This window comes from Tamandua tetradactyla, chromosome 16 (genome assembly GCF_023851605.1).
Source record: "Tamandua tetradactyla isolate mTamTet1 chromosome 16, mTamTet1.pri, whole genome shotgun sequence".
Classification (NCBI taxonomy): Eukaryota; Metazoa; Chordata; class Mammalia; order Pilosa; family Myrmecophagidae; genus Tamandua; species Tamandua tetradactyla.
The window spans coordinates 69444604-69457041 of NC_135342.1; the positions used below are offsets into that span (position 1 = coordinate 69444604).

The window sequence follows — 12438 nt, forward strand, 5'->3', positions numbered from 1 at the left end:
TTCCCACCACATTCCCATTCAACTCTCCTATATGACATGGGCAGAAAACAGATGGGTCTTGGAGGATGATAGTGCATTACTGTAAACTTAACCAGGTAGCAGCTGCTGTTCCAGATATGGTATCATTGCTTGAGCAAATCAACACATCCCCTGGTACCTGGTATGCAGCTATTCATCTGGCAAATGCTTTTTCTCAATAGCTATTAGTAAGGAGCACTAGAAGCAGTGTGCCTTCAGCTGGCAAGGCCAGCAGTATACTGTCATTATGCTCGCTCAGGGGTCTATCAGCATAGGTCTATCAGCCCTATGACATAATCTTGTCTGCAGGGACCCACTAGATATCACACTGGTCCATTATACTGATATCATGTTAACTGGACCTAGTGAGCAAAATAATTGCTACCCTAGACTTAATGATAAGGCATTTTAATGTCAGGGGATGGGAGATAAATCCAACAAAAATACAGGGGCCTTCTACCTCAGTGAAATTTCTAGGTGTCCAGCAGTGCAGAGCATGTTGAGATATCCCTTCTAAGGTGAAGATAAGTTATTGCATTTGGTCCCTCCTATGACCAAAAAAGAGTCACAATGCCTAGTCAGCTTCTTTGGCTTTTAGAGACAACATATTCCTTATTTGTGTCTGCTACCCCAGCCCATTTACTGAGTGAGCAGAAAAGTTGCTAGCTTTGAGTAAGGACCAGAACAAGAGGAGGCTCTGTGACAGGACCAGGCTGCTGTCCAAGCTTCTCTGCCACTTGGGCCATATGATCCAGCAGATCTGATAGTGCTGGAAGTGTCAGTGACAAGGATGCTGTTTGGAGCCTTTGGCAGGTCCCTATAGGAGAATTACAATGCAGGCCCTTAGGATTTGGGAGTAAAGCCTTACTATCCTCTGCAGACAACTATTCCCCTTTTAAGAAATAGCTTTTGGCCTGCTTCTGGGCTTAAGTACAGGCGAACACTTAACCATGGGTCATCAAGTTACCATGAGGCCTGAGTTGCCTACCATGAGCTGGGTATTATCTGACCCGCCAAGCCATAAAGTTGAGCATGCATATAGCAGCAATCCATAATAAAATGGAAATGGTATGTAAGAGATAGGGCTCGATCAGGACTTGAAGACACAGGCAAGTAACGTGAGGAAATGGCCCAAATGTCCATGGCTCCCACTCCTGCCACATTACCTTCTTTTTCCCAGCCCAGAGCTATGGCTTCTTTGGAAGTTCCTTACACTCAGCTGACTGAGGAAGAGAAAACTCAGTCCTGGTTTACAGATGGTTCTGAACAATATGCAGGTACCACCCAAAAGTGGATAGCTACAGCATGACAGCTCCTTTCTGGGATATCTTTGAAGAACAGGGGTGAGGGGAAATCTTCCCTGTAGGCAGAACTTTGAGCAACGTACCTGGTTGTTCATTTTACTTGGAAGGAGAACTGGCCGGAGATGCATTTGTGACTGATTCATGGGCTGCTGCTAAGTTTGGCCGGATGGTCGGGGACTTAGAAGGAGCATGATTAGAAAATTGGTGATAAAGAGGTCTGGGGAAGAGGTATGTGGATAGACTTTTCTGAGTGGGCAAAAATGATGAAGATATTTGTGTCCCATGTGAATTTTCACCAGAGGGTGACTTCAGCAGAGGAAGGTTTTAATAATCAAGTGGAAAAGATGACTTGTTCTCTTTTCCCAGCCACTCCTGCCATTGCCCAATGGCCTCATGAACAAAGTGGTCATGATGGTAGGGACAGAGGTTATGCATGAGCTCAACAACATGGACTTCAACTTACCAAGGCTGACCTGGCTACAGGCACACTGCTGAGTGTCCAAACTTCCAGCAGCAGATACCCACACTCAGTTCCCAATATGGAACCATTCCCTGTAGTGATCAGCCTGCTACGTGGTGGCGGGTTGATTACACTGGATCACTTCTATCATGGAGGAGGCAGTGATTTGTTCTAACTGGAATAAACGCATATTCCAGATACAGGTTTGCTGCCCTGTATGCAATGCTTCTGCAAAAACCACCATCCGTGGACTTATGGAATGCCTTATCCACATCATGGTATTCCACACAGCATTGCTTCTGATCAAGGAACCCACTTCACAGCAAATGAAGTGCAAAAATGGGCACGTTCATGGAATTCTCTGGTCTTACCATGTTTTACAACATCCAGAGGCAGCTGAGTTGATAGAACAGGGGAGGCTTAAAAGAAGTCAGCAGAAGAAATAGAAGCAGCTCAGCACAGCTCAGCACAGCTCAGCTCAGCATAGCTCAGCACACCACAGCACACCACAGTACAACTCAGCTCAGAGCTCAGAACCAACACAGACCCAGACATTTAGAGAGGTAGAAAAGAATCTTGTTGGGGAAAGCTGTTTGAACCCAGAAGCCAGGAGAGAAGCCCAGCAGATGCCACCATGTACCTTTCCACGTGACAGAGAAACCTAGATGAAAGTTAGCTGCCTTTCCTCCAAGGAACTGTAAATTTGTAACTAAATAAATCTCCTTTATAAAAGCTAGTCCAATATAGCAAAGTTGATATTTGTAATAACTTTTTACTTGATATTTTAAGAAAACACACAGTTTTGCTATTAACCAAATGGTGTTTAGGATAGTGTTTAATATTTAAAATTTAAGAAACTTTGATAATATAGATTTTTTTCCTTCCTTGAATTTTAAATTGGTTTATGAAACATATTGTACAAACAGGCCTTACAATGATTACTTAGATATGTGTTTTTAATATGCCTTGGATAAGCTAACTGAGATATCTATTTTAGGTGGCTGAGATTTTCAAGTTAATTGTAAAAATATTTATCGTCATATTTTCCTGAAATCAGGAAAATGTTTAGTAACATAGGTGATTACTATAGCTATGCAGATATTTGTAAGAACTTTCTACTTGATATGTTGAGAACATTCACAGTTTTAACAGCTGATCAAATGGTATTTGAATTAGTGTTTAATATTCAGAATTTAAGAACTTTGCTATCTGAATTTGTAGATTTTTTCCTCAATGCCTTAATTTTAAATTGATTTATGAGGCTCACTATGCAAATACAGGTTTTACAATGATTATATGGATACTTTATTTAAATATGCCTATGGTTAAGCTAAGTAAGATATCCATTTTTGGTAGTTCTAAGTGCATTGTTTGTTTTCTTAAATAAAAATATTTTTTTAAAAATAGAGAAAAAAGCCAATCCACCTGTATATTGCATTCTGGAAGTTTTAGCAAATTAAAACAGATTTGGGTACCCAAAGAGTGGGGTGCTACTGTATTTGCAAATATCAAACATGTTGGAACAGCTTTTTAAATGGATAAGGAGAGGATTCTGGAAGAATTGTGAGGCATTTGATAGAGAAAGCCTAGATTGCTTTAAAGAGTGTGCTGGTAGAAAGATGGACTCTAAAGATACTCCTGTTGCAGAATGAAAGGACAGCGATCAGTGTTTTGAAGTGGCAGAAAATTTGACAAAATTGAGGCTTGGTGCCGGATGGAAGGGAGAATTTGAACCTGACAATCTGGGATACTTGGCTGGGGAGATTTCCAAACTGAGTGTGGAGGATGCAGCTTGGTTTTTCCTTGCAGTTTACAGTAAAATGTGATGAGACAGATAGGCTGAGAACTGAACTTCTGGGTACAGGGAAACCAAAGGTTAATGGTCTGGGAAATTCTGGGCTTCCAGAAAGTGAGACCCCAGAAAAAATGCCCCATGTGAGGATTTAACCAGTCAGGCATCACAGGACAAGCCAGTATTGGAGATGGAGTTATCCAAAAAGAATTTGTAGAAAGTCTTATTGTCTGATGGCTTTGATCCCTGTATGCTATGCCAAGTCAACGATTTTTTTGCGAGACCTATATAAATGGAACCACTGCTGGTCTGGACTGGAAAGAACAGAAAATGGACAGATAGAAGGAAAAATAACCTCAGAGACAGAACCATGAAGCTATGGTCTAAAGCCAAGAAAACTTGGGTTGGGAGAATGGATCCACTTGTGCGTGTAGAAGGGTGAGTTTGCCCTGGAGACAGACGGTGGGCCTTCTGCCTCGATGTTCAGGAAGAGTTCTGGTGCCCCAGGTCTCAGAGACTGTGGAGCACATTCCCTGGGGTGGAGAGCCTGGCTGCTCCCCTATTGTTCTGAAGGGCTTGAGTGTGCCCTGGAGATGGCAGAGAACCCAGGTGCCACCCAGATGCTTGAAGAGGGTGGGGCTGAGAAAAAAGTGTTCCTCATCATTGCAACCCTCATCCCAGTATCTGGAGAGAACAAGGCCACTTTGTAGATCTTGGAAAGGGTGGGGCTGTCACTTTCTACAGCCCTGAGGATGAATGACTCTCAGGCTTTGAAATCTAATGGAGCTGGCCCTGCAGGTTTTCAGAATTGTTTAGGTCAGGTGACCCATTTTCCTTCCAAATTCTCCCTATGACAGTGGCACTGTTTATCCTACGATTGTTCCTTCTTTGTATATTGGAAGCAGATAACTTGTTCTAAGTTCACAGATTCACAGTCAGAGGACAATTTTGCCTTAAGACAGACCATGCTTAAAACTGACTTTGATGGGACTGTGTACTTTGATGGTATTGCATTTATATTGTTTCTGAAATGGTTTAAAGATTTGGTGCTATTGTAATGGAATGAATGTATTCTGTATATGGAAAGATTCAGTGAGTTGTATGCAGGACAGATGAGCACTGTTGGGCAAACAAAAAACATGTCTCTTATTGTCTTCTGTTTAGAGATTAAGTATGGTTTAGAGTAATGTGTATAGTTGTCAAGCTGACAAAGCATGGACACTGTGGTAGTTAGGTTCAGGTATCAACTTGGCCAGATGATGGTGCCCAGGTGTTCTGTTGCTGTGGGCTTAAGTCATCAGCATGTGAAATTCATCTATGGCTGATTACATCTGCCATCTGCTAAGGTGAGCTATGAGTCCCTTCTGCAGTGAGTGATGTTTAATTTAATTAGCTGGAGGCTTAAAAGGAGTCAGTCAGAAAAGCAAGAAGTAGCCCAGCACAGTTCAGTACAGCACAGCACAACTCAGCTCAGAGTCCAGACATTTGGAAATGCAGAAAGAACTGCCCTGGGGAAGCCGTTTGAACCCAGAAACTGGGAAAGAATCCCAGCAGACACTGCCGTGTGCCTTCTCATGTGACAGAGAAACTCAGATAAAGCTAGCCACCTTTTCTCTGAGGAACAGTAAGTTTGTAACTAAATAAACCCCCTTTGTTTAAAAAAAAGAGAGAGAGAGAGAGAGAATGAAAGTCACTTAAGGATTTGCATCCTATTCTGAGAGATTTAATGTGTTTCTGGTTGCATGCAGGACAGTTGAGTATGGTTAGGCTAAACATGTGCCTGTTGTTGCATTCTATTTAGAGATTAAGTATGGTTTAAGGTGATGTATATAGCTGTCAAGTTGACAAGAGGTGGACTATGAGGGTTTGGTTCAGGTATCAACTTGGCCAGGTGTTGGTGCCCAGTTGTCTGGTCAGACAAGCACTGGCCTAACCATTACTGCTGTGGTTGGTTGATAAATCAGAAGGCTAGTTCATTAAATCATCAGTCAGTTGATTGCGGTTGTGACTGATTATATACATGATCAACTAACGGTGTCCCTTCCACAAATGAGAGAATCCTATCAGTTGGATTTGACCTAATCAGTTGAAGCCTTTTAAGGGAGAAGAGAAAATTTTCATGGCTTCTTCAGCTAGCAAGCCTCTCCTGAGGAGTTTGTCTAAACCCTTCGCCAGAGTTGCCCACCTTGCAGCCTGCCCTACAAGTTTTGGACTCTTGCGTCCCCATGGTTGCATGAGACACTTTTATAAATCTCATATTTACAAATATCTCCTGTTGGTTCTGTTTCTCTAGAGAACCTTGACTAATACAATTAGCTTTGCTGATGTCACAATAAGGAGGCAGTAAAGCTAGGGCTTAAACTTAGGTCAAGCCAAATTCATTTTCTTAGCCACTGATATATCTTACTTCCCTATCAAGTTGATTAGGAAAGGCGTGACATCTGGTACTATAATCTTAAAATGGCAATTTACCATGCTGTACAGGGTACTCAAGACTCTCAAGACAAGTCCTGGCCCTCATAATATCCTCTTTGTACTCTACGGTCATACTCAAAGGCCAGTTGAGGGGAAAGAAAAGAGATTACTCACCCGCTTGTCCCATATTCGTACATCCCCATCATGACTGGTGGCAAGACAGTTAGCATTTTTCTTGTTCCATTTGACCTGTGAGGCACCCGCTGCAAAGAAAAATCAAGGGAAGAAAGCTGCTGCTCTCAATGCCTCCAGAACTAAAACGAAGCAGATCCAGGGGAATCAGATAATGAGTTCTGGTTGAATAAGCACAGAACCCTTCAAGTTTCTATGACTGCACCAACTTCACCATTAAAGAATGAAGTAAAAAAATAAATGAGCCAACACATGGGAATAGGATCATGGCCCCATAATTGAGGAAATAATCTAGCACAGGACAAAATCTATAGGTTACCTCTCAGCATTATCAGCAAGAAAATGGAGTAGTTCAACATGGTACTGCTCGTTGATAACTGACTCATCATAACCTGTCCCTTCATTATCTCCGATAATACCAACTGTGTGTTCCTAATCAGAAGTGCCTCTGCTTGAATGCCTACTTCCTCCCACTTTTTTTTTTTTTTTTGAGGGACAATGTTGGAAAAGTACAGCCTCAAGCTGAAGCACAGCTGAAAAATAACCTCCAGTATTAGCAAATTCTGCCCTCACAAGTTTATGTGCACAGTTTCCAGACTCTCATCTCCCCTCCAGCAAGTTAGACATGCACTCAGGCACTGCAATGAGTCAGGGAAAGTGAACCTCTTGGCACCATGTGGACTCGGTCCTTTTCTCCCTCTACCCACACAAGGAAGTGATGACAATGATGAAAGAGGTGCTTAAGAGAGGAGGTGTAACATAATAAGATGACAAATAGGGCTGAGATGTAGAAATGCTGGGACATGTGGCTCTTCTAGCTGACTATTTAAAAAAATCAAGTTCATTGAGTTAAACCAAAATCATGTCCTTGCTCACAGAAAATATGTTAATACCCTTTGACACCTCTCCCTTCTGGGGTTTATTGTTGGGTTAAACCACAGTAGATACCAGGCTTTAGAGAGCTTGTGACAGAGTAGGATTTAGACTCTCACTGGACATAGAGTTTAGGCCCAGAACTTGTCCTTGCCCAAAGGTATACTGTGCTGGTTTTGGTGAGGGTATCTTCTGTTTGTTTGTTCCCTGAGCCACAGGGCATCTTAAGTCATCTATAAAAAAAAACGGTGAAGACCCCAAGAGATGAAGCAAGTAAGTATATTACTTAGGAGACTCAGTTCCTTTGCAAAAAACCCATCAACTAGAGGCAGAGTAAATAAGAAGAGTTTAGTCTATCTCCTCTTGAAAGTTTCTTGAAGAGTTCCAACAGAATATAATTTTCTCAGTGGGGAGTCCATCAGAAACACAAACCTGCCAAAAGATTCTGGGAACCCCTAATGCAATACTGATCTACTAGGACAGATTACACCAGGGTTAAATGGAAGTCCCAGATTGTAAGTTCTCAGCACAGAGAACACTACATGGAGTATATATGAACATGTTCTTACTGCCTCCCTAGCCCAAAGAACATAAGCAATGGGCTCAGTGACAGATGGGGCTCAAAAACTCTGAGGAAAAGGCAGTAACCATGACTGTATCTGTCATGAAATGTTAGAGCAAGCAGCTTATAAAAACCCACAAGTCTCTTTGTCTCTTTTCAGTGCCACCACTGAAGAAACCTCACTGAAGTACAAAATGGGAAGAAGTCTTGTATTCTACTTTTTAGAAGGACCTTTAACAGACTAAGAAAGCAATTAGAACAAGTGGGCTGAAAGAAAGAAAGGTCTTTCTTTTTAGGGTTCCTCTAAAACTAATCTAACTTAGAAACCAATGTAAGTCATAAAGTCAAGGGAATATGATTTAAGCATTTTTACAGACCGTTTGTATTTTTATTCTGTTGTATGTCCTCCGTGTTCAGTCTTTCTCAGACTGTAAGTGCCTAAAAGGGAATGGGTAGGTCAACAGAATTCTTAAGCAATTAGCACGGGAGCACAAGTAGTTGAGGCAACAAACATTTCCTGAGCACTTGCTCTGGTCAGGTACAAATGCTAACATTAGTCTATAGACCTGAACAAAACAGATGTGGTCCTTAAGCTCATAGAACATAAAATCCAACTGCTTAATAGAGTTGTGATGCTAACTGCCTTCAAATAATGAAGCAAGGAGGTACAGAGGAACAAGATGAATCATGTAAGCATTTTAGAGCAACCACCAAATATACGGAGAAGACACAAAGAAACAGGGTTTAAGAGACAAATAACATTTTTTTCAAGGAGGCTAAGATACAATACTGATGACTGACTTCATCATTGTGAATAAGTTATACTAGTTCTATATGAAAGTTTTCTCCTTGGGAAGTGGTAAGAATATTTCATAAGAACCCCAATTCGGGATTCTAAAAGTAGTCAATTACAAGTAAGCAATGAAATAGGTAGATCGGAAAGTAATTTGAAAGACTCAGTTCATTCATATTAAATGACACCACGGGGATACAATCAGCATAATCTAGATTGTGGGAAAGCTACAGGACAAACATGGTTTCTTCAATAAATAAACTGCAGAAAAAGAAAAGCAAACAAATCAAATAAGGAAAGGAAGAAGAAATGATAGATTTAAAAAAATGAGAACTAGATCAACCACATGCAATTGTGAACTTTATTTGGATCTTGATTCAAACAAACTGCAAAAAAAAAAAAAGAAAAAGAAACTATTGAGGAAATTTGAATATTGCTTAGAGATAGAATGATGTTAAAGAATAACTTAACATTTTAGGTATTTTAATGGTATTGTGGTTATGTGTGTGTGTGTGTGTGTGTTTAAGGATTCTTGTCTTATAAAAAAGATACACTGAAATTTTTTTGATAAAAGGGTATCTGGGATTTGCTTCAAAATAATCCTGTGAAATTGTATTTAAAAAGATCCTATGGTGGTAGAGGAAGGAAAGTGGATAAAGGTAAAAATGGAACAAGCCCCTTGCAACATGACTGACAATTTCACCCTGTCATGGCAGAGCAGGGGAGTGTGGGGTGGTCAGAGTATGAGAAGGAGTGAAAGGAATTGGTGAACAGAGACCAGCAGGGAGTATACACTCACCTACAGCAGATAGTGCGACAGTAGGTTTCCTGGTATCTCTGAAACATAAAAGTCAGAAATCAAATGCCCAGTCCATATGCTACCACCCACCCGGTACTTTTCACTCTTTGCATGCATTTCTGCAGGATCCTTTCCATGGGAACCCAGAATCAGATCTGCTGTGAAGGCCTTAAAAGGAAAAAGTATAAAGTTCATCCAGTAGATGAACTTTCTCAGCCAACTTCAGTTGATTCTGAATTTCAAATCATACAGTAGTATCCAAACAAAACAACATACATGACTCATCATGATTGAGGAAGCCTTATAGAGGGAGAGAAGAAGCCCAAAGACTCCCTTCCTAGTGTCATTTCTCCTAGTGGCAACAAGGTGACAGTCATGGAAGCATGGCTGTGCTATTCTTCACAACAGTATTTCAGTGGTGGATTAAAAAACTACTCCTGGACATAATGGGAGACTCATGGAGAGAAGCTCCATGGTTCATTACAAAGTTGGAGGGGCAACTTCTACATCAAATGCTAAAATGACAGCATCCTCGGGTTGGGAGGGCCAGACAAGGCAAATCTGAGGCTCCAGCTTACTATTTAGGAAACCTGAAAAAGAATCATCAGCTCGGTGTCATTAAGTTTTTAAATTAAGAAAATAATTCTTTCATGTAAATGAGGGATACCCTGGGTTTTTATTTGTTTGTTCCCTTTTCCATTTTCCCTGGATTTTGTGATTTTCCCCTCTGGTGTTCCCTTTAGACCTGTCAACTAAAGTGCCACTCTGCATGTGATGCTTTGTAAATCAGCTGCACACTGGAGCGCCTTTTCAGTGGTCTGTCTGGTTGCTTGCCACCCTCACACTTGGCCTGTGTTCTGCTCACCATCTTGTCATCTGCTGTAAAGCATAACAAGGCCACCAACATTTAGGAAGCAAAGAAGCCCAATTAGGGGAGAGAGTGAGCACTCTGTGGGACTCTATAGACTTCACTCTCCAAGTACCGACCTCTAACTATGACAGTCAAGGGAACTTAGTTTTACAGAGGGAGGGGGAGAGAGATTTATTAATTTTGTAATATTTATTAAGCTTGTAATGGGCCAGAACCTGGGCTGGGTGCTCCTTTAGTCTCTATTCCATGAAGAGTAACCCTATGAGGGAGCCATTAGCCCCCTTTACAGATGGGGAATTGAAGCCTCACCAGAACAAATGAAGAGCTAAGCAGATGTGTCTCTTAGTCCTGCCTGCTGCAGTAGGTAGGTCTCTGCCCCATCCAAATCCCCATACCCCTCCTTTACCACTTCAGCAAACACCAGCCCAACTTCCAAATGCCAGCACCTGTGTTTCTTTGCCAATGAGATTTTCCCTGGCTGCTGAAGTCTACTGTGCCAACCTTCATGGTAGGCCTGACAAGCCAGGGAATTCAGACCCCCTTCAGGGGCCACCTTCAACCAATGACTGACGATCTATAAATAACCCCAATTCCTTAGCCCTGGGTGGGACACCACTGAGGAGGGAGGTTTACACCAGCACCCAGCATTCTCGAATAACATGAAGTTCTAGCTGTTCACAGTGGTATCCAGGTTGATAATGTACCCTTTATTTGTGGCCTTCCCGATCCTGTTTCTCTTCTCATTCCCCCACCAGCATTTCTCTCACCTCTTATACCTTTTAAATAATGTCCTTGTCTCAGGGTTTGCTGATAGGGAAAACCGAACTAAGATATTTGACCTCTAAGACAAAGGTCCCAAACAGTCCCACAACCAAGTGGTTAATGCCTCCTGTTCTTACTTGATATCCCAAATATAGATGTAGGTGTCCACAGAGCTGGTAACTAGAAGGTCTGGCTCGAATATTGCCCAGTCCAAGTCACTGCGAATACAGAAATTGAACAAAATAACAAAGAGATTTTAAAAATCAGAGTTAGGTTCCAAACCACTAGTATAGTTAGTCTCCCGTGGCTTCAGAAAGCCACTGTTAATGGGTCTAAACACGGTTCAGGCTGGGAATCTCCAAAGTCTCTTTAAAAATAAGCAAAACTTAATTGATCTCTGAGGAAACTTTCAGGTTCTTTCCCCCATAGCCTCCAGCTATTGCCTGTTTCCTGGAAAGAAACAGAGCATTTCCATTTAAAATACACACATGCACACCACTGAATAAACAGACAAATCAAAAGAAAAATTCAACCACAGGTGCCTTGAGGTAAACCAACATCTCTTAAAGCAGTGACCAAATGCCATGTAATCATACAGCTTTCAAGGATAGCAAACAGGCTTCTGTCCTGCTCCTCCTACCCTCAAACCTAGAAAGGCAGTGACTGCACAGAATATTTGGCCCAAACCAGGGTGTCTAACTTTTCCCATCACTTCCTAAATCAGCTTCAGCACCCCTGCATTCCCTGCTGCTACCTCCAAGAGCAAGTTTTCCCTTCTCAGGAATAGTGACCCAGGGAAAGACCGGATCAAGAAACACTCCAGAACAAGAGGGAGGTGAATCTGCATTTGGATAAATAAACTGTGATGCAGTTTTATATGCTAACCCACAGCTGCTGGAGAAAGAGCAGAGGTCTGCTCCCAGATGTCTCCAGTGGTGGGCACCACTGATTCCCACAGAAAAATTTTACTGGCACAATTTATTCTCCCTCCTACAGCAAAAACAGCTCTAATCCTTTACTCTGGACTGGGTTCTATCTATCTAGTGCCTTCTGGGATTGATGTTAATAGTTACGCAGATGCTGGCTTCTAAATATTGGTTGTTTTTGCTGTGATAGCCATCACCTCAGTGAATGCTAGGGACCCATCAGCCACCCAGGGCCAACACAACACAGAAGATCAAACTAAAGCCATAGGAGGATCACATAAACACTTTGCTCCCCAGGGACCGCGATAAAGCAATACTGTGTATCAGGAGCTTTGAGAATTGCTGAACTCGTGATCTCTAGGAGAAGGACAGCAGTATTCTGTCCAATCTGGAAGCAAAATGACAAATGACAGGTCAAGGAGCTGTGGAAGGCTGGTACCTACCTGATTACGCGAGTATGACCTTGTAAAGTTGTGCCCACCTCCCCACTGCCATCTTTCCACTTATAAAGGTCGACTCGTTGGTTACTCTAAAAAGAAAGAAGGGAAGGGAAGCATCAGAATCCACTTAAGGCTGAGAAGAGGTAGCCAGGTAGGAACCAACTTGCCTGGCAAATATCCTGCAGACCGGAATTTTCTAAAAAGTCATCATATACAAATAAGCTAAAATTA

At 41.9% G+C, this 12438-nt stretch overlaps 1 protein-coding gene across 5 annotated transcripts in view; it reads right to left on the bottom strand.

Moving 5' to 3' along the window:
* Nucleotides 1-12438, bottom strand: part of WDR59 (WD repeat domain 59) — a 139017-nt gene that overhangs the window by 84038 nt on the left and 42541 nt on the right. For all 5 annotated transcript variants that reach the window (XM_077133033.1, XM_077133031.1, XM_077133030.1 and 2 more), the window contains 4 exons: nt 12211-12296; nt 10979-11059; nt 9209-9246; nt 6164-6252 (listed from right to left, as the gene is read on the bottom strand). In XM_077133033.1, coding sequence (XP_076989148.1) covers nt 6164-6252; nt 9209-9246; nt 10979-11059; nt 12211-12296 — 294 coding nt within the window. The remainder of the gene's footprint in view (nt 1-6163; nt 6253-9208; nt 9247-10978; nt 11060-12210; nt 12297-12438) is intronic.